The 23,176-nt window shown below is 35.3% G+C and overlaps 1 protein-coding gene across 1 annotated transcript; it reads left to right on the top strand.

The window, feature by feature from the left end:
- The first annotated feature begins 1,194 nt into the window (after positions 1–1,194).
- LOC145669950 (uncharacterized) lies at positions 1,195–22,899 on the top strand. Its single transcript, XM_081738293.1, has 5 exons — positions 1,195–1,274; positions 10,705–11,047; positions 12,533–12,730; positions 15,195–15,534; positions 20,056–22,899. The coding sequence occupies exons 1-5, from the start codon at positions 1,195–1,197 to the stop codon at positions 20,697–20,699; spliced, it is 1,605 nt and encodes a 534-aa protein (XP_081594419.1). The 3' UTR covers positions 20,700–22,899.
- Positions 22,900–23,176: the final 277 nt, after the last annotated feature.

Genomic DNA, 23,176 nt, shown 5'->3' on the forward strand with positions numbered 1-23,176 from the left:
AATTATCTTATCCGATCTTAATTGAATCAATGTGGAGTTTAAGATGTCGTTCAGCAGCGAGGCTATAAGTCATGGACCTAGTGATTATTGTAGAATCCGAACCACATGAGATCCTGCCTGGAATCGAACCCGGGTCTCTCACGCCAAAGGCGCGTACGCTAACAGCTTATTCCGAAGGAGCTCCCCGCTCTTAATTCTGGATTGGTGCAACTAAGCATAGAACTACTTAGAATCTATCTTCTTTATCCGAAATCTATACTAGTTTAGAAAAATGAAATACTTTTGAACTTGTAATATATATATATATATATATATATATATATATATATATATATATATATATATATAGATAGATAGATAGATAGATAGATAGATAGATAGATAGATAGATAGAGAGGGGGAGAGAGAGGGGGGGAGAGAGAGAATGATAAAGAAAAAAAGGTGTTCAGTTGTCAAATCCCATCTTTGTGTGGCTTATGAGATAAAGAAATTACCGCGCGGCGTTAGTTTAAGATGCACATTTGAAATTTGTATTGATTGGTCTCTATTCTATAGCCTCCCATTCATCGTAATTCCTAGAATTTTAAATGTTCCACATTTTGCTTATGCTGCCAGAGGCTATTTGGATCTTCTTAAGTATTCCCACTGCAGCTTTGTCGGAATTTCTGATACCGCTTGGTTCTCGGTGGTTGACCTTACCCCCTACTATTCTAGTCGAGATTTGAAAATGTCTTTATGTCTGTTAAGCTAGTTGCTCATTCTGTTTTTACTCTTGAATTACAGATGTTCTTTCTTAGTATAGTTTGAAAACTGGAACAGTGACGTGTCGTTACGTACTGGACAAATATTTTTTGTAGTGAAGAGCGAAGGAACGTAACTCACCTTATTATTTTTTTTAAATTTTCATTTTATTTTAGTTATTTTACTTTTTTGTGTTCAACATCTTTAATGCACTTCATATTTGTGTAAAATGGAAGTGTTTGAGGGCGAACGTTTTGGGACAAAAATATATGTTTGGCGCGATAGAACGTACATAAAGGAATTTGTTCGAAATGGAAATGTTTATTTCAGATGCCAAGCTAGAACGTGCTATGCCAGACTTAAATCTAAACAAATGAATGAACAGTTTACTGACTTACAATAACAAAACACCATGTATGTGAGACAGACCATTTTCTTGTACAGAGATTGCGAATGCGGAAAGAATTAAGAGCTGCAGCCATATCTCAACCGTACATCCCAATTAAGCAACTGTATGATGACATTAAAACAAGGTAAGGCATCAATGCTTAATTGCTCGAAGCTAGCAATAATTATAGTAATTATTATTATTATTATTATTATTATTATTATTATTATTATTATTATTATTATTATTATTATTATTATTATTATTATTATTATTATTTGAACTCACAATGCAAAATTATCATCTGTAGCTGAAGTACAAATTAGTAGAAAGCAGGTTGTTAAGGAGTTTCGTTTACAACACTTCTTTATACGCGTATATTAACCCTGTCCGTTCTTTCGTCATAGAGCGACAAAAAATCTCTAGTAGTACTTGACCATTCATCATCACATTTGGTGAAAATGTTGTGAATTAAAACTTACAAGTAGGGTTCTTTTTGGAGCCAATACTGAAACCAGATTAATGATTTCCGATATCAAAGTTGATCGTTATAGACTCGAAACTGTAATCCCTATTCCCGCCACGTGAACTATATGGTGGACAAACACCATGTGCATGGGTTTTCTCGGGGTTCTCCTTTTCCTCCCACTTACTTCATTCCACCATTTCATTCATCTAACATAATCACCGTCTCCTTCAGCCTAACAGCATACCCGTGGGATGTAAAACTCAAAAATTTAATTTCATTTGCGAAACAGTAATAAACAGAGAGATGCGAATTTCTGCAATCGATTAACGCAACAACTCACTATATTTCCATCCTTAACTCTCTACTTACACCGAAACTACTTTAATTTTTTATTTACAAAGAGCAAAAACTATAACAGCGAGAAGCGTTTTTTTTTTAATCGATTCGGCGTTGTAAGAATGGACACCATCTTCTCTCTTAATCTTCTACTCAAACCAGAAGTGGCAGAAATCAACCATTTCTGTATATAACGTTCACTGTTATAGAGTGAAAAAGACGTGTAACACATAGCCCTATCATATAGTGAGTAGCTATTTCCTAATAATATATTTCCCTTCCATTAGAGTAATCCTTTATTAGAATCGAAAGTGGCGGAAATAAACTCCTTCCGGGTTTAACTGATCGTTATAGAGTGAAAGCGGTAAAGGATAGCGATAAGCGATTTTCTGATATCGAATTCACGCCCCAAAAATATATTCCACCTGTATGCTAATCTGTCCAATACAAACAGAAGTGAGAGCTCCCTCGTGGCTAAGCGGTTAGCGTACGCGCCTTTGGCGTGGGAGACCCGGGTTCGATTCCCGGCGGGAGCTCATGTGGTTCGGATTCCACGTTAATCAGTAGGTCCACGTCTCATATAGCCTCGCTGCTGAAAGGGACGCTAAACAAAAATCAACTCAAATCAACTCAACAAACAGAAGTGACAGAAACCAGCACCTCCGGTTATAACTTTGATCACTGTAGAGTAGAAACGGTAGTAGATAGAAGCGGTTTCATGCAATCAAATAAGTGTCTCAATAGTACATTTCATTTCTATCCTTAATTCTTCACTAAAGCTGCTAAAATTTACTACGACTTCCGGTTTCAATATTGATCTATATAGAGCAGAAAAGCTAAGGTGTAACGAGAAGCTGCTTTCTGTAATCAATTAAACGTCTCGATAATAAGCTCCATCCCCACTCTAATTTCTCTACTAAAACCGGAAATGGTATTAATTGAGTAACACTTCCACTTTTAATATTAATTGAGAAAAAAATCCCCATCAAACCAAACTCCTTCACGTTCTACTAATATAGCTATATGTTACGATGTTGTAATTCTTTTACTTATGTAAAAGCATGCCTCTTTTAATTAGATATAAGTTAAAAGGGAACGGAAACAGTACGCTTATTCGAAAAAAAAAACGCAGGGTACTATGCATATAAAAACATAATATGCTAACTTTAGTTAACAATAAATTTAACAAGTTATGTAATATGCTTAGGCCCTATAAGTAGTAATTAATTAGAAGGGCTGAGAGCGTACCGGGCATCAGAAACTTAATATGTGACCTGAAAATTGATAAGAACATTCATTATTCTAAGTATTTTTACTACTAGTAGTAAAATAATAACAATAATAATAATTTACAGGCAGCATTTAGAGGCGCAAGGGTTCAATTCTCCTCACATCTTCTCTGCTAATTATGCGTAGGTGGATCTACAATGTTAATTTTGGAAGTCTTAAATTTTTGATAGGGGGAGCGCTCGAGATGATTGAACTTGTAATTTGTACATTTGTTCCTTACTATACATTTTCAAATGTTAGAATCATAACATTTGTGGATATCAATGAAGAAATATTTACGTTGTTCTCATTATAATTTACCGTTTATAATACTGATTTGATTGTGAGGAAGATGCGTTAATCGAATTAAAACTCAGGTATTCTTTCGTATTCTACTTTAGTGACTTCTTATGAAAGAAAAAAAAAAACGGAAAACGATACATTGATTCAAAATTAATTTGTTAGTCAATCAACCTAAACAGTATCAAGTATTGCACAGTGGGATGCGTGGGAATTCACTCGATTGTTCTCGATTGATTTTCAATCCAAGAGAAAGAATGATTGTCAAGTATATATCACTGTTCGCCGTATTGCATGAAAATCAACTTCTAAAATTGGAGATGGGGAATTCATTACTAGAATGTTCCACTAACTCGCTCGGCCAAGAGAGCCGATTTTGAGTCGGATTCACTCTATCGTTCACAATTGATTTTAAATCCAAGTAGTGAATATGATTGTGAAGGCCTAAAATGTATACTAGATATTACATGAAAATTTAATATATTTACTAATTATATCAAGGATCATATTTTTATATTCCGAGGGGGTGAGTCATACATATCACCAGTGGCGTATTTAGGAGGGGGCTTCCGGGCTTAAGCCCCCCCCCGAAATCTTACTTACTATAGTAAAGTATATTAAATATCTTGCAGAATTTTCATATTTTCAGGCAAAGCCCCCCCCCGAAAGTTAGCAAAGCCCCTCCCGAAACAAAATCGTAAATACGCCACTGCATATCACATTAACTAACTAACTAAAGTAAGTGTATGGCCTATGAATACCGAAGGTCCAATACCCCGTTCGAAAGCTCTCCACTGACTTCTGTCCTAACTGGATACAGTTTCTATTTTGTAGTCACATTTCTGCGAGATACATCTTAAAATTGTCCTCCCATCTCTGCCTAGGTCTTCCTAATAGTCGTTTTTCTATTGGATTTCCAGTTAAAACTTTGAAACTTCCAGTTAATCCTACTTTCTTCCATTTTTGTTTCACGACTAGGTCACCTGAGCCTCCTAGACTTGATTACCATAACAATGATTGGTAAACGGTGCAGTTCCTCGTTATGACGTTTACGTCTTTACCCTTTCCCGTTACTCTTCGGTTCGCAGAGTGGTAGATAGAGGTTTGTCTTTCACATCTCACCAAGTTTTTTTCTTTCTTTGTTTGTTTCTTTCTTTTTTCTCTACATATAAGGGGAAGAGCTTTTGTTGTTACGCTACGCTGAATTTTTATCTAGCTGCTTGGACAGACCATTGCAACAGCCAAAAGCAATCATTTTATATTCTTTTGCAATATAGAGCTGTTTTCAAGGGGCTTATTTTGGACTTTTTGTTAAACTTGACATAACTACCTTTGGCTGTACATAAATTCACTTTGAGAACTTAGGATGGTATCGAGAGGAGACGAGACGAGACTTTGTACAGTTTCGGTCTCGTCTCGGTTGATAAGTAGCGGTCTCGGTCTCGATATCGTCTCGAGTCTTAAATAGCCGTCTCGGTGTCGGTCTCGTCTCGATCAAAAGATGCTTGTCTCGATCTCGGTCTCGGTCTCGAAGGCCAAATCTCGGTTTCGTCTCGGGTCTCGTCTCGAAAGTATCTAAATAAATAGTGTAAAATTAAAATTGTTAAAGTATTATTATCGTACAGTCTGTCGTTTCCGCTTCTTATTTTTTGCCTTCATTATTGACTTAGAATTATGGTGTGATGAACCTCTTCGTAGCTAATTTGCTTGCGCCAATGCTTTCCACGCTTGTGTTCCAGGTTCAATCATCAGTGGGTATAACATACCTGGGATAAAACCCTAATAGAAACCCATATTTCACTTTCAGCAATAGACTTTGTGTCAAATAGCCTCAGTACAGGCTATACAATTAAACTGTATTAAATTAACTTTAGTACTATTCAAAAGTTTATTTCCTTCCTTTGAATCAGAATTGTTTAATACCTCCTAACGGATAAGACAACACATAGCAGCACGAATGTATTTAATCGTACCGAAATTGAAATTTTACAATTTGTCATTTATTATCCAATACATTATACATTGACTGTAATTTTGAAAACAGAATATAACGTTCATTACCTTAACAAATAGAGTAAATTATTACTACAATATATTTTTTTTTTTCAAATTTACCAAATGCTTTATTACCCTTTCATATATCAGTGTTTAATTAACACTTTAAAATAGGAACTTCTTTAACCTTATGGTGGGAGCTACGGCACTCATCTCTGCTATCTGTGTTATCGGATTGGATCATCAAACAAGTTAGATTCACAGTCCGATGTTTCGTATAGTTCACGTCTCACTTTAAGTACATTCTGTTTCTTATACAAGTTCATAAGGTCGTAATGGATTTCATTGACATATATCCAGTGCTGTAACATAGATAAATCTTATTTTTGAGCTCTCAGCGGTGCGTGTGATATTTATTCGAGAAAACTAATCGTGCGTTCATTACGTTCAAATTTTATATTAATTGGAAACTACTTGCGTATATTATATAAGTATATACGTAATTCGTGCTACATGTATCTATTTTCTCTGTCCCGGCATAACAAGTGATTCTTAACTTTCTAGTTTTCTTTTGTATTAATTTTCGTAGTTTTGCTGCAATATGAAGGATAACCCTTTTTTTTTTTTTTTTTTTTTTGCTGTACGAATTTCGTTAAATTTTGGATCCGTTTTTACCCTACCTTGCCTAGTAAAAGTTTGTGTTGTTTGCATCCCTGAACTATGTTCTTTCTAGTGGTGTAGTAATGTAAGTCTAAAAGCATCCTATTACGTACTTCGTAATCGTAGGCGTGCGCACGTGGGGGCAAATGGGGCGCTCGCCCCACCTAATGTTTTGGTCTTGCGTTTTTTTCTATTTCTTAAAATAATTTTCTCAGCTAATAAGGATTATATTTCACAAAAACGGACCCTGAAAGACGTCTGTAATCATCGCTTCCTCCGGGCAAATGAAAATAAAAATTAAATTATAAACAAAGTAAAAATTAAAAAAGTGGTTGCATATCTTTAGGAGTACCGCTATTGATTTGTCCCCCACCCTAATCCAAGGCTCATCGTACACCTGTGTTTGTAACTACTTAGTACACTTTGAAAAATAGTACTATAGGTCTCACTTAAGGACCCGTTTTTACGCTTCCCCTGTAAAATTACAAAATTAGGACTTTGTTTAGTTTACCTCTGATGTTCAGATATAATAAAATCATAACCATAATCAACCATTACCAATCCACTGGTGGATGGAGGTCTTTCCAAGTCTTCTTACACAACTGTCTATCTTAAGCAATTCTGTTACAGGTTACTTCCCAGTTGTTCTTGATTTCGTCAAACCTTCTTGTATGAGGACGTTACCTAGGCTTCTTTTATCCCGTGGTATCCTGTCTAGAATTGTTTTTTGTCCATCGATCAGAATTTCTTGCAATATGTCCAGCACATTTTCCACCCCATGTTAAAAATATTTCATTAGTACCAGTCATTAATTGCCAAATAATTCATTTCTACTGTATATACTTTGCCAAGAAATAGTTCAAATCTGCTACTTTTGGAGCACAGACACGCTAGTTTTTGATCTTCGAGTCTGAAAACATTGACACAATCATTTCAATCAACACAATGTGAGGACCTCCATTTGGTCTAGCTGCTAGCACGCTTGACTTCGGTTCGCGTGGTCCTAAATTTGATTTCCGGTGGGGGTACAGTTGAACGACGGAAGTGGTTCGGATTTCATTATAATCATTAGCTCCACGTCTCCTTTAGACGCCCTAGCATAATCGTGGAACGTTTAGCTAAAACAAACCAAACAAAAAATCAACACAATGTGTATTACTAACTGTAAGTCCTTGAATAATTGAATATAGGTATATGGTATGGATCGAGTTTGAGGTGGTCGGTGGTCAAACTAAAACAAGTGAAATGTGACTAGGATGTAATTAGAACTTTTAAATAAGAATGGATTTGTGTACATCAGGCATAAGGCTTAAGGGAACAACTAATGTTACTGAAAAGTTATCCGTTACATTTAATTTCAGTTACAATTTGCATTTACATTTTTTGTTGGAACCAAAACTTTGACATTAACATTAACAGTATAAAGACTATGAAAAACATTGTCTTTTAAAAACATTCTTGCACCATAAAACAAATTACGAGTAATTTTAAAATATTTTGCAGTTTAGCTACGTTATTTGCACTATATTTAGAATAATATTTAGCAATTTATTTAAGTTTGCAACACTGCTTAAAATAATGGAACTGCGACTTGTAATTAAAACCCCAAAAACTTATGTTTCAATCTTATAGAAGCAAACGAAAGCAACAATCATTAGAACAAATTCACACAAATACGTTATTTTAAGCAGTCTAACAATCACTAACCATGTGTTTGGTATCTCTGAAATAGTTTGAAGTAACAATTATTGTAAATGACATTATGATCACTTATGTCTTTTGGAAGCATCTAGGCCTACATGATGAGATGTGATATGTCTGCACGTTTTCGAAGTAAAGGCTTTAGAAGAAAGTTAAATTTTCCATTTCTTGTAACTTTGTTCCTTCATTCATTCGAAGTACATTATACCATGATCATAGTATTTGACGCTAAAATAAAATTAATGCGCATTGCACTGTCCATGCCATTTGAGTTATTAGAGATCTCCAAAATGTTAATGTTAATGATACTGTATTGTCCTTTGTTACACTGATTAATGTGTGTGGTATTGTGGTTTTATTTGATAGCTAAATTAGAAGTATGTAATATCTTACATACTGCAATTTGAGAAAATACAACTTTATTTTGCGTTTGTGACACTGTATGTTTATCTAGTGATATTGCAGAGTATCTAGAAGAATTATCCCTTCAATATTTCACACAACATGGTACAAAATTTCAGCATATTTAATATATATATAGGCTCGGATCTAAGGGAAGGGCTATAAGGGCTATATCCAACCTTAACGCTCAGGTATACACTGAATGAAATGAGCTTAAATCCTGCTGTACACTGGATAAAGAGGCAAAGTATGGTTTAGCTCCTCCTTTGATCATATCCTGGATTTGCTCATATATATATTCGAGAGAGAGAGAGAGAGAGAGGTCATATGCAACAGCAGTGGATTTTGTTTCGGGAGAGGCTGGAGGAACGGGTAAGAAACATTTGTGTTGCACGTGCAATGCGAAAAAAATATCACAAAATTTATTTTGAGAGGGGCTTGAGCACGATATCTACCCCCTAAATACGCCACTGTACATCTGTAAATCGTTCCCATATTATTTCACACAGCAAGGAAACAAATTTTGAGTAAAATAGCAAATTTGAGGCAAAATAGCTATCAGTATTCGAGACGAAACCGAGACTAGACCGAGACCGGCTTAGACATAAACAAACTCTGTGGCTTGAAGAACCAAACATTTACCAAATTTGTATTAGACAACTCATTGTTGCAACGAAATGCGAAAATTAAGTAATTAGAAACGTAGCAAACGGAGCCGTTACGAGAGCGATATTAAGTTCTTTCTGAGTTGACAAGTGTTGTTAAGTGGCTGTAAATCTGCGGGTCGGGAGAGAGAAAAAGAATGAAAAACAAGTATTTATTGCGTAATAAAACACCCTCTATGTAGACAAATTAATTAATACGATAATATATATTTACAAATAGGCTAATTTTTAATAATTACACTTATTTTCAAAGAAAAAGCATTTTTAGAATTAGTTTAACGGCTAATGAAAAAAATATCAACAGAGGTTCATAAAATAAGGTATATTTAAGGTTATAAGCATTTCGTATATTTGCATGGCTAAATGGTTCTCCAAATAGGCAAGATTTAGCCAAAAATAGGCTTAATTGGCATCACCGCTCAGAAAAATCATCTCCATGAAAACGCCGAACACGTTTTCCAGACTTTGACCGTTTGATTTTGAAAACGCTCGTACGTACTCTATAAGTCATTACTTGGCACTTTGTATATCACATCGTCAGTAACAAATCATCTATTATAAATGTTTTTAAAGTAATAAGTAAAAAATTGTTGCGACTCTTATTAAAACGTTTAGGTTGCGAGCGGAGCGAGCCTGGTTTTAGGGCCCTCCTGCAGACCAAAGAAAGAAACAAGGCCTATAATAATTTAGTTTCGTAACTTTTTTTTTTCTTCTTAAGGATGGCCGTTAAAGGTGTGTGTTCCTCACGTCGTTGGGCTTGGGAAGCCGTTATCGACGGTGCCGGTCCATGGTAATGATTAAAAAGTATTGGTGTTTGCTCAACGGTGATTTTTTTTTTTTCATTACTATTATTCTCTTGGTACATATTGGAGATACACATTAACTTTTGTTATTTTTCTTTGTTACGTATATTTATCGTACGATTTGCAAGTATTTGCTGTCATTTTGTTTTGTTCGTATGCTAAAAAAAGAAATTCTTTAGGAATCATCTTAGTAAATAACGTGATTCAGTTTTATGTTTTAGAGGAATTTTTCTTAATCACTTCGCAGTACAAAAACTAATCACATTGGCACTAGTGGCGGCTTTGTTTCGTGTTACCCTATCCTCGTTCAGCGTTTCAGTTAACACACAAACTCAGCAAAAAGGGTTGAGATGGCGTATTTCCATTCAAATTATTCTTGGCTGAGTCTGATTCGCTGGACTTCAAGGTTTATTTCCTTGTCTTCAGTTGTACAGTCCTTAACTTTTCGTCATTTGCGTACTTAAAATGGACACGAGAAACCATTTTTATTCTTTCTAAAGTGTTCAATAAAATCGTACTGTCGTTTTCAGAACCTAGTATGATTTTTTATGTTCTCTCAAGTTTTCAAAAATTGTGTGTGAACTACTTTAATTTTTATTTTTTAGAACGTAGAAGCAGTACTAATAAAGATATTGTATATTTTCCGAAAAGGCGTTAAAATTAAACATCCGTCAGACATATTCTTAAACAACAGCGTAACTGATAACATTTAGTCTATCATATAAAGACTGCTTACTAGTACAGTTATATAACCATTACAAATCACAAAATATTACTGGCAAATACAAAAATAAAGTTCCATAGCCCACTGAAGGGTAGGGTAGGTATAGGAATCGCAGTGGTGCCAAGTACACTGACAAAATACGATGGAAAATGTTGGGTCTGGTATACCCAACACTACCAATGAAGTGTCAGCGTGTTGTAGAAAATTACAAAATCTGTTCATATATTTTTTTTTTTTATTTATTTATTCAGATATCCAGCAGAGGTTAATTTGCCCTTTCCAAGCGTGGAAAGTTTAATGTTAAGGAGCCGAAGAAGCATTATGCCTCCAACACCTACAGATCTAGAGCATGCAAGTGGATTATTGCAAAATCCACAACACGCACACTTTGGGATGTACGGAAATCCTCCCAAACCTTTCTATAGGGGCATAGTTTCAGTGGAAGATGATAAGATTTTAATCTTTATTCCCGAAGAACTAACAGAGTTGCTGAGAAATACACAATTATTTCTTATTGATGGAACTTTTAAAACAGTTCCTATTTCAGTCGGTGCGAAACAACTGGTGAGCATACATGGAGTTGTTCGAGAAAAGGTAAGTACTTGCAATATCTATGTTTGTGTACATCTTCTCAAATTAAGTTTCGTAACATAGCTTCAATTTATTATTATAAATAGCCACTAGTGAATGCCGGCTTCTTATGTAATAAATATTTGGTTTCCATGTATGTAGAGTAATAAATTTCATAGCTATATGACAACAAGATATAAACAAAGTATAGGTATAATTCAGTTTCAGGTTTATATTTCATATTTTTTTCGTATTTCACGAAATGTTACATATTTCTTATCATCCAATGTAAGGACGCAATGAGAATGTTAATCCGGAATTCAACCTCATGAACCACTAAGCAATTATACTGATATTTAAACAGTAAGTTACTAATATATTCGGTACTGACTAGCCTAATAATATTTTTAAAATTCGATCACTCGATTTAGGCAAAGGAGCAAATGCCTAACTTAGAAAATTTATTAGGTTTTTGTATGTTATGACGAATTGGAACGAAATTTAGCATATATACGTAAGTTTCAGCGGGGTCTCGTGTTTTAGGTTTTTATTAATGTTCCCCCACACTATCTTGCCTCCAAGGGACCTGAATTACAGACCCATCCGCCGGTTCCAGCAACATGAAGTTTTACATCTTACATGTGTATATCTCATTGTGACACTGGTATTACGCCAATTTCAAAATATATTTCTATTTAGTTTCTCAGCTTTAAAATTGAATTGCGCAAGAATCGAATCTAGATATGTAATTTTAAGTGTATAAACAGTAATTTTAATTCACTTTTTAAACTGTGTATTCCGAAACACCAACTATTGTTTAAAGCAGCTCTAAATGCTTGCGAAAAGAAATGAAAATAAGTTGACATATCTTAAAAATAAATCAGCTTTATAGATCAAAAGGACTATGGTTGTCAAGATGTTTACATCGGTAATGTACATACTGCATAATGTGAATGTGCAACAACATTTCAGATCTCTCCATTTATTTCTTAATATCTCATTTTTGTCCTATTTTCAGTTTTCATTTTCGGATAAAGGGATCCAATATATTTTAGTCAAAAATTTTCTTGTAGGTCTTATATCTGGAGAACTACATATAGTATAGTGTAGCCAAACCCAAACAATCACTTAACTCAGTATGATGTGCTTATTTCGTAGAAAATACGAAAATTCGATTTAAGGAGCGTTCAAAAATTTTGTGGCCCCTGATCCAAAATCTAATTACTGGCCAGGATCGCAATCTTTTGATCCATATTTTTTTATTAATAATACCTAAAATTCGTTTCTGCGCAGTATAAAATTAATTATACATAGGGAGAGCGCCCAATGCATTTTGTGTTCACCCATATTTTTAATTTGACCCATCAAAATTATTTTCTCGTTTTCGGAATAATTTATGAAACCATTGTTTTTTAAAATTGTTTTACTTTTTTTAACATTTACTGCTAATATTGTTTACCTTTTGGATATAGTGAGTTACGTGTTGCAGTGTATATATCAATTTTGCAGGCTATTCCACTTGTTTTCGCTTTCACAAATAAGAAAGCGACATCAACATATAAGTTGATACTCGGCTTTGTTAAGAACTTTTGCCCGGACTGGAACCCACGCATTTTTATGTCAGATTACGAAGAAAGCCTCAGAAGAGCAATACAAACTGAATTTCCAGAAGCTGAAAGGAAAGGATGTTGGTTTCATTACTCGCAGGTAAGGTATTATGTTAATATTATTTTTTAATTTATAAATTATATTAAGTGGAAACTAGGGGGGGGGGGTAAATATTTTTTAAGGAGTCATATTTCGAAGCTCCTTTATACTCACCGGTGACCTGTTAGCCCCCCCCAGCCCTATGTAAGCAAATTTGATTGGAATTAAGCCAGATCGTTTGATCGCCACACGTATTGACGTAATATAAGTAATTACGTAGGGGGGCTAACATTTTAAATGGCTGGTTTGATGGGGAGAAAATAGGTTAATCTGTTAGCCCCCCATCGAACCAAACTATGTCGGAATTGGGTCAGATCGTTTCATCGTTGTTTGATCGCCAACAATTATCGTTTGATCGCCACGCGTAGTGACGTAATACAAGTAATTATGTAGGGGGGCTAACAGGTTAACCTATTGTCTCCCCATCAAACCAAATTTGATCACAATAAAAAAATAATAAAGCAATTAATTTTGTTTGTCAGAAGTAATTTGCTTCAAAATGTGAAAAACTCAAAGGGTTGTAGCAAATAGAAGTATAAGTATGTATAAATTTTGGGAAAGGAATTTCTCTTCAAAGACTCAGCTTGTCATATGTCTATTTTAGATGTTTTCATTGTTTGATGTCTTTCTTACAGATTCTGTTGTCATATATTTCGTACCTGCAATTTAGGACAATTGCTTAAACTGTACATTTACGTGAATCACATTAGTTATTCATTTACTATGAAAGTGAACAATGTACTTGCCGATATCAGTCGCATAGGATTAGGCTATACCACGTGTGAGCAAATTAACATAGATGAACGATTTCTTAATAGAGATTCGTCTAAAATTTTGGATGCACGTAAAATGTGCACAATACAGCTTCTAATAGCACTAGTCAAATATAGTAATTTATAGTGAATCAAAATACTTCCTTCTTTTTTTAAAAAAAAATTAAAGTAGAAAATCCGAGCTAATACACCACAAATGCAGAAATATTAGAACTAATATATATACGAGGGGCATTCAATAAGTAAAGAGACAAATTGCTATAGCTCAATAAAGATTTATTTCAATCTTTCAAAACTAAGGCTATTTTTCAATATAATCACCCTTTACAGTTATGCATTTGTCCCATCTTTCTTGCAGCTTCCTAATTCCCTTGGCGAAGAAATCTTTCGATTTACCCCGAAGCCACCTTTGCACCGCTGCCTTAACTTCCTCATTGTTAGCAAATCTTTTTCCACGTAGGGCGTCTTTGAGTGGTCCAAGCAGGTAAAAAATCAGATGAGGCGAGGTCTGGGCTGTAGGCAGGATGAGGTAAGACCTCCCAACCCAATTCTTGAAGCTTATCTCGGGTCAGCTGGGCTGTATGAGGGCGGGCGTTATCGTGCTGAAGAATGACTCCTTTCGACAAGAGTCCACGGCGTTTGCTCCTGATAGCTGGTTTAACTTTGTGTTCTAGCATCTCAGAATAGTATAGGCTATTGATAGTTCGCTGATCTTCAAGGAAATAGCAATAGATTGGACCCTGTGAGTCGCCAAAGATGGTCAGGAGCACTTTACCAGCGGAAGGTTGAACCTTGAATTTTTTTGCGAACTGGAGAGCTAGTGTGTTTCCACTCCATACTCTGTCTTTTGGTCTCAGGGTCGTAGTGATGGATCCAGGCCTCATCGCAAGTCACTATTCTTTTAAAAAAAGCGTCTCCTTTAATCAAACTTCGTTACGTTAAGCCTTGATTCTTTATAAGCGTCAGTAAGCTGTCTGGGAACCCATCTGGCACACGTTTTTCTGTACTTTAAAAGGTTCCTAATGACAGTGTGAACAGTTCCAACACTTACTTGAACTTCTTCAGCTATCATTTCAACAGTAATTCTTCTGTTGTCACGAATAAGTCCGTCAATCCTCGATTCCAACGAAGAACCATAAACTTCCACTGGACGTCCACATCGGGGTTTATCACCTACACTTGTTCGGCCACTTTTAAACCGATCAACCCACTTGTACACATTCGCACGGTTCATACAACTGTTACCGTAGTGTCTCAACATTCGAGAAAAAATTGCACTTGGCTTTACACCTTTTGCGACTAAAAACCTAATGACTGAGCGCTGTCCTTCTAAGGTGCATTCTTCTAGAGGACTTGCCATGATGAATTGATATTTTTGAAGTTATGTTTACATAAAATTACGAAACAGCAGATCAGAGCATATCCCAAGGGTGCCAGCTAACACCCCTGAAACAAAGAAAAAAATGATTATTGTTAAAAATATAAACTGTCTCTTTACTTATTGAATGATCCTCCTCGTATATATATATATATATATATATATATATATATATATATATATATATAGTCTTAAAACGAAATGAACGGAAAACACAAGTTTTAAGGTACTTTGTGCTTTACTTTGTACTTTAATTAATTTAAGTATGGCAATATTAGATTACAAAATATTATACTTTATTATTTCGTTCTAGGCACTGATTCGCAAAAGCAGAAACCTGGGAATGGGAGAGATGTTGAAAATAAATAAAAATGCACAGACAACAATCAAAATGTTCCTGTGCTTACCGCTGTTGCCAGCACAAGCTGTTGAAGACGGTCTAATGTGCATCACAACATTCATTGCTGAAAGTGAATTGGAAACTCAATTCACGAGATTTGAACAATATTTTAGAGATTACTGGATACGGAGAATTACACCAGAAGGGTTTTCTGTGTTTGGATCGCCCTGTAGGACAAATAACTTGATAGAGAGCTTTCATTCGACCTTATTGAAGAAAGTAGGATTTCACCCCTCTTTCTGGAAGAGCACAAGTAAGTAGTCTTTGATTGGTTGAAAATAAATGAATCCTTTCTAGATGCTGACTTTGAAAAGGCATATAGAAGCATTAGGCAGAATAATGTGAACAATAGCTGAAAACCACGTGTAAGTTTCGAGTGTTATTACACAATACGTGTTGTAATTGACTATCATGTTTTGATGTCTATGTACGTTGTGAATCTCGATCACCGATTAACAATCAATATTGAGTTCATCCTGAGTATTTTAATGTGACGGTGGTTATGTCCAAATGGAAGATCTGTCAGATTTTAAACGAGAGCAGATTATTGGTACCGGGTTAGTGTGAACGTCTTTAACGGAAGTGTGAAGTGATTTGGGGATATAGAGAGCCACTATAATGTAATGCGAGCATACACAGTTAGTGGATGAAACTGTGGTTCAAAAAAGACACGGACAGTGGCAAGAAATAAGAATTCAATTCCCACTAAAATAACGGAAAAAGTTAATTTCCATCAAGAGATCCCGATTTATACAAAATCAGCTCATGGAATTTTACAGAAATAGGTGAAGGGCCAGGGGCACTCGATGAAAATTATCTAGGGGGGCCATTCCATGGTTGCTATATTAGGTATATATTTTCGTGAGCCAGAAGGCCCATGCTCCACCCTGACCCCCCCTTCGGGCGCCTATGCGAAGGGGTACTATAGCCAAGCCCTGATTACACTAGTTAAACCTTGGAACACCAAGGTTTTTTGGGTTACATGGAACACCAACTGGGGGGCCTCTGAGGCCCACAAAATAAAGGTCATTATTTTTCACGGAAAATAATTTATCTTGTCTGATATGAACTTGGGATGTCTAAGATATCATATATTCTTATTCTCTATCATTACTAGGTTTCTAAGAACAATGTTGCCAACTATATGTGTGTACTTGTTTAAGTTACCATTTTTTATTTATGTCAGTAACTATGACCATTTTATTTTATTTGTTTGTGTAGAAAATCTATCAAACAGATTAATAGCAATTTAGTACAATGTAGTATGTGTAGAAAGACGGCTTCTAAGATAATTTTGATCGTGGTGCAGTAAAGTGCGGTAGAATGGGGAAGAGTGGGGTATACTTCAGTATACCATTGGATTCTGGATTAATCTTTTATAATTCTATCCCGTTTATCTTTGGAATGGAGAAATTCTTTCAAATTTTGTTTCCGAGAAAAGATAGACAGTGTGAAGGACGTTCATTGCACATTATAGGTGATGTCACCAGAGAAGCGTTGCCAACACAAGTTACAATGTTTCAAGTAGCACAATGTCAGGTTTTTGCACATATAAAAATGAACTTGTAAAACGTAAGCAAACAAGCTACGACTTGTCCGGCAGGTTTGTAAACTAACATCACTACAACATCATGCATATTACAAGGGATTAATTGCAAGAAACGTACCACTGCTTCCATTTGTTCCGTTTGCATTTTCAAATAAAATGTTCAAAGCACTGTCTTTTGCATCAAAATCTGACAGGGTTATTTCCACCATGCTTCCTTCGAGCTCACTACCTTCTATGTCAGATTCACTTAAAAGTTCTTTAAGTTCTTTCTCAATTGAACTTTGGCGAAGAGCACGATTTGCCATTGTTCCAATCCTGCTGCAGATTCCCACATACAGTCACAGTCACAGAATAACGAACTGACAATTTCCTATGAAATATACATATTCAGCAGTCACTGTTGCAGGATGCTGCTTGTAGAGTCTACGATTAAAAATATCTCATAACACCAGAGGTGCAGCAGCATTGTTCTTTCCCATCACAGTTAAAACTGGATTCTCTCCTTTATATATATTAGTTTATTCCTTCAAATCTGCTAACACCTAAATATGTCACTTTATATTAAGATTATAATATAGAGACATATTTAAGTGTTGGCAGACTTGAAGGAATAAACTAATAGAAAATGAAATATTTAGGTGCCAAAAAATCAGAAAAATGTAGTAGGTATATGCTAAATTTTTATAATGTGCAGTTAGCAACACTGCACCAGAATAATAGCTCAGAGTGCCCCTGCATGTTGTAATACCAAAATTGTTTCAAAGGAAAATAAAATAAACAGCCAAAACACTGGAATATAACTGTTAGCGTACACTGTAAAAAAAAATCGTTGGGGTTTTTCAACGACATGCCTATGTGTTAACACGATAGTGTTAAAATATAACACTAACAGGTGGTTAGGAAAACTCACTCTCCATTTGGAGTTGTGTGTCAAATGTCAGTAGTTGAAATGACACACAGCCTGTGTGTAAAATTAACACAAGTGTAGAATCTTCGGTGTTGTTTTCTGCGTGATTGCCAAATATGTTCGGCATCTAATTATAAAGGCTTATGAATTGAAGCTACAGACAAACACAGTAGAAAGAAATACTTAAACAAATCCAAAACGCAAAATTTCAACATGCAAACAGAGCTATGTGTTTTCAATTGTTTTGCATAATGTTTCTGAAGGAATATGTCAACAGCGAGAAACAACATCGTATTACTGTGTCACTTCTACTCTGCACTAGAGTTCACCAGTCAGCACCGGGGATTGGTCTTAAAAAATGATGGAAACAAGTAGAATCACGATTAAGAGACAGACATATTATAAGGATATAGATAAGAGTTTCCTATCATTCTTGTATAAGATGTTGGTGAAGGTTGTGTTTTGTGCCATCAATAAATATCTCACAATACCTTGTTGGGGAGGATGAAAAAAATTGGTGTGTAGAATTTGTATCTGAAGTGTTCTTTAGTTTACTATTCTTATTTTAAAAGTTGAATCTTCGGTAATCGTAAGCATGCACACCACAAGCTTTCACAACACAGAAAACAACAACAAGTATGTCGATGTATGTAATTTTTGAGTTTACTCCAATAGAAATGAAAGTTGAAGAGTTAATAATGTTGATATTTAACTATACTATATATATTGTTGTTTTACTAGTATCATAAAGAAGAGTTTAATTAGGGTATACTTTAGTAACAGTTTTAGCTTAGAAGTAATTTGGTTCTTGTACAACATCAATTTCAAAGTTCTCAAAAGACAATAGTTTTTCACAATTTCCTCAATAACTACGTATTATATTAGCTTTAAGAGTTGTATATATATATATATATTTTTTTAGCTCAATTAGATCTATCAATTGGTATATGTTTTGTCCTTGCATATGAATATATTAAGCAATATTTTTCTTTGCTGTGTTTACAAGACTAAAACATGACCTCATCAGCCCTTAGTGATTTCAAATATGCTTCAAACATCAAATGCAGAAAATGATAGATTTTTTTTTTTTAAAAAAAAAAAGCAACATTCGATATTATTTGTGTAGATATTTGCGTGATCCCTTTACTTGCTATACATTTTAGTGCTGTCTAAGCATTTCTGTTTAAGTATAATACTATAATACTCAGTGAATATTTTTTTCACTCCGCAATTTTATTTAAGTGTTACGGAAGGAATTCATTAAAGAGAAACAAAATTCAATACTGGCGTAGATGCTCTACTTCCGTACTGCACAATGTCAGAAAATTTACACAAAACCAGCAAATACTGTAAACTGAACTTCTGTCAGACAAATAGGTAAAGATTTTTATATTGCTTCATTTTTAAAATTGAAAAAAAAAAACGTCGTATTCGTCCATTTCGTTGAAATCAAAGCAATTAGAGGAATGCTGGATGATTATAAATTATTACCAGGGTCTGCAATACTTGGCACAAGTAATGCAGTGAAATTTTGCTTAAAGGGGCTTATAGGCTAGGTTGTGTGAGATGCCTACGCAATGTGGAAAAAACTATTGACAAAGTTTAGTTGAGCTCCTGTATGTACATTCCTAACTTTCTACAGCGATGATATTGTCAATGACAGTTCTGACTTTCAGTTCTGTGGAACTTGAAAGAAAGGGTCTTAATTTTAAATCACTCACCCTGAACCAAGTACGGAATTGCTTTTCGGTAACGTTAAGAAAACGACTTTCATTATAAGTCAAGACACAAAATGGCTTTTCCCGCTATTTGCTCCCATCTTTAGAAATTCTCATCCTAAGGAACAACTCTGTAAGTAATGGATAACAGCAGTAATAAAAGCAAACTTTATGATGTTCTCTACGAATTTAAAGGGCCGCGGTGGCTCAGTGGCAGAGTGTTCACCTCTGGTGCATGGGGTCCCTGGTTCGATCCCAGCTCGCGCCAAGTGAACTTTCTGGTGGACAAACACCGTGTGCGTGGGTTTCCTCTGAGTTCTCCCGTTTCATCTCAGTTTCTTCATTCCACCATTTCATTAATTTCTTACCATCACCATCTCCTTTAGCTTAGCGGCATAACAGTGGGGCCTAAAACTCAAAGATTTCATTTTTCCTATTAATTTAAGGAATTACACATGTTACGACGCATTTCCTTCTTAGCGTAATGTACAAAATTTTAGAATGACAGTAATTTATAACCATCATGTAGAAGTTTATAAATGCTAATGCTGTACGCTGTTATTTTTAATTTTTTTCTGTTATATCTGCTTTCTTTTGCAGATCTACTAGTAAAGATATGTGAAGAAAGTATAGTTACATATAATCAAATAAGACTTGGACTAAACGTATCAAGAACACCTTCAGCATACCAAGTCCAATTTGATGAAAGATTAGGAAGGGAGCAGAGGGCATTGGAAGATGGGCGTCTAACAGTACCGGCTTTCCTGAAAAATGTTCGTCATTTGACTTCTTCTTTATTCAGAAATGGTATTAACACCGCCATTGAAGAAGATGAAACAGAAGAGCAAGAAGACGCAGAAAATGATGAAATGTCTTCCCAGGAACCACCAGACGAAAACACAGAAAATGTAGAAGAGAATGATGGAAGACAGCAAGATTGGCGCAGAGTGACTGTTGATTCGTTGCCTCTGCTTTCCATCCTAGTTCAGGATAGTGAGTTAGAGAGAACAGTAATAGAAGAAGCTGCAATTGAAGCCGGGGAAGGCGAAACGGCATGCCCCGTATGTCGTCTGTATATTCAGACACGTGTTTTCTTGCCATGTGGCCATGCGTTATGTCCACATTGTTCACGAAGACTTATATCTTCCGCAGAAAGAAGAACAAGCACTGATGGCAGACGGCTCCCACGAATTTGCTATGTTTGCAGAAGTGTCGTGGGGTCTGTCTGCAGGATTCACCTATAAAGAAACAAATACGGACTTCACAAGTGGCATGACTTATAAATTCAGTCACTTGAAGTTGGCCCATTCACATTATAGAAATGCAAATCTTTTTGTCAGAATTTAGTGCTTAATAAGTGATTATCAGTGCTCAGCACCACAGAATTACACCTGAATTTGTTTTCGAGATATATTGATTACTAAGATGGTCGGGCCAACTTCTCCCTTTCTAAAACTGGGCTCAAAATCAAATTGAAACTGTATAGGTAATTAATGCTCTTCATCCCACGTGGTCCCAGAGTTAGTGCTCAATAAATAAAGGCATAGCGGCATATGTATGTTTCGGGAAAATTTAAAGTTGGCCCAACCACTTGGGGAAAGAATCAAAAATTTTGGCGTTACGAATTAATGCTTAATTATTGCTTTCAATTCCACATCGTTCTAGAATTAGTGCTTAATTTGTTTTCGATATATATTAATTACTAAGATGGTTGGGCCAACTTCTTTCTTTCTAAAAGTGGTCTCAAAATCAAAATTAAACTGTATTTGTAATTAGTGCTTAATTAGAGCTCCTCATCCCACGTGGTCCCAGAATTAGTGCTCAATGAGTAAGGGCATACGGGCATATGTATGTTTGGGGTAAATTTGAAGTTGTCCCAACCAGTTTGAAAAAAAATTAAAAATCACGTCACGAATTAGTACCTAAATAGTTCTTTCAATCGCACATGGTCCCAGAATTAGTGCTCAATTTGTTCCCGAGATATGTTGATTACTAAGATGGTTTGGTCAATTTTACGCTTTCTAAAAGTTGCTTCAAAATCCAAAATGAAGTGTATAGGTAATTATAGTCCACTTCACCTGAATTGGTATGTGGCATCAGCGATAAGTCCGCAGTACGCTGATACTAAAGAGGAGGAGAGGACAATTAGGAATGATTAATTCCTCCCTGAAGGTTTAGTAACAGGCCACTGCGAGTTTATTGGCTGAAGCCACACGCCAATTTGAGTGAGGCGGCCTATAGTGCTTAATTAGTGCTCCTCATTCCACATGGTCCCGAAATTAGTGCTCAATAAATAAGGGTGTACGGGACATATGAATGTTTGGGGTAAATGTAAAGTTGGCGCAACCACTCCGAAAACAATCAAAAATTTTCACGTCACGAATTAGTTGCTAATTAATTAGTGCTTTCAATCCGACATGCTCCCAGAATTAGTGATGAATAGATAAGGGCATACGGGGCATGTATAATTCGGGGAAATGTGAAGTTGGCTCTACCAGTTCGAAAAAAAAAAATCAAAAATTTTCGCGTCACGAATTAGTGTTTAATTAGTGCTCTTCATCGCACATGGTCACAGAATTAGTGCTCAATAGATATATGGGGCATATGTATGTTTGGGGTGAATTTAAAGTTGGCCCAAGCATTTAGAAAAAATAAAAAAATCACGTCAGCAGTTAGTGCTGCCAAATTAGTGCTTTCTGTTCCGCATACTCCCAGAGTTAGTGCTCAATAAATAAAAGGTATACAGGGCATATTTATGTTTGGGGTATTATGAAGTTGGCCCAACCATTTACTGTTAGAAGAAAATGAAATCTTTTCCACTTCAGGAGTTAATGCTTAATTTGTGCTTTCAATCTTGCATAGTCTCAGAATTTGTGCTTAATAAAGAAGGGTGTACGGGGCATATGTACGAGGGATAAATGTGAATTTGGCCCAACCACGTAGAATAAAATAAAAATTTCTCATATCAGGCGTTAGTACCTAATTAGTGCTCTCAATTCTACCTTGTCCCAGAATTTGTGCTTAATAAATAAGGGGACAGTAGGCACATTTTCATTTGCGGTAAATTTGAAATTGACCTAATCAATTACATGAAAATGGAAAAATTTTTACGTTAGGAGTTAATGCCTAATTAGTGCTTTCTATCCCAGATGGATCAAGAATTAGCTCTTAACAAATAAAGGCATACAGGACATATTTATGTTTGTAACATATTTGTATGTGTTGCTCAGCCAATTTTTGAAAATAATGTAATTTTTTCTGGATTTAGTATTTATTAAGAAATCTTCATTTGACATGTTCTTTAGAATTAGCGCTCAAGAATTCAGAGTTTATTGGGTATTTTTATGGTTTGGACTTACGTAGAATTGGCCCCACTCTTGTGACAAAAATTTGAAATTTTTGTGAGGATTTAGTGGTGATTTAGACAGAGGTGTTTTGCTAAAATAATGGGATTGTAATCAAAATAGCTTTGTTTAAAGTATTTTTATATTGATTTGTGTGTGTGTGAAAGTTATCTGCTTTTATGAAGTGTCAAAATAAAATAAACTGCACTTTGCATACGACAACTTCTAGTTTTACTATAGATTAATTTCTTGATGGCAAATAACCAAATCTGAACGATTTGGTGGGCAAGTAGCCCTCGTTTAAGGAATTAATTTCGGTGTCCATTTAATTGTAGAGCAACATTTTCCAATTCAAAAAGAAACTAGCTCAAAATTTT

Source organism: Thermobia domestica, chromosome 14 (assembly GCF_964235325.1).
Source record: "Thermobia domestica chromosome 14, izTheDome1.hap1.1, whole genome shotgun sequence".
Classification (NCBI taxonomy): Eukaryota; Metazoa; Arthropoda; class Insecta; order Zygentoma; family Lepismatidae; genus Thermobia; species Thermobia domestica.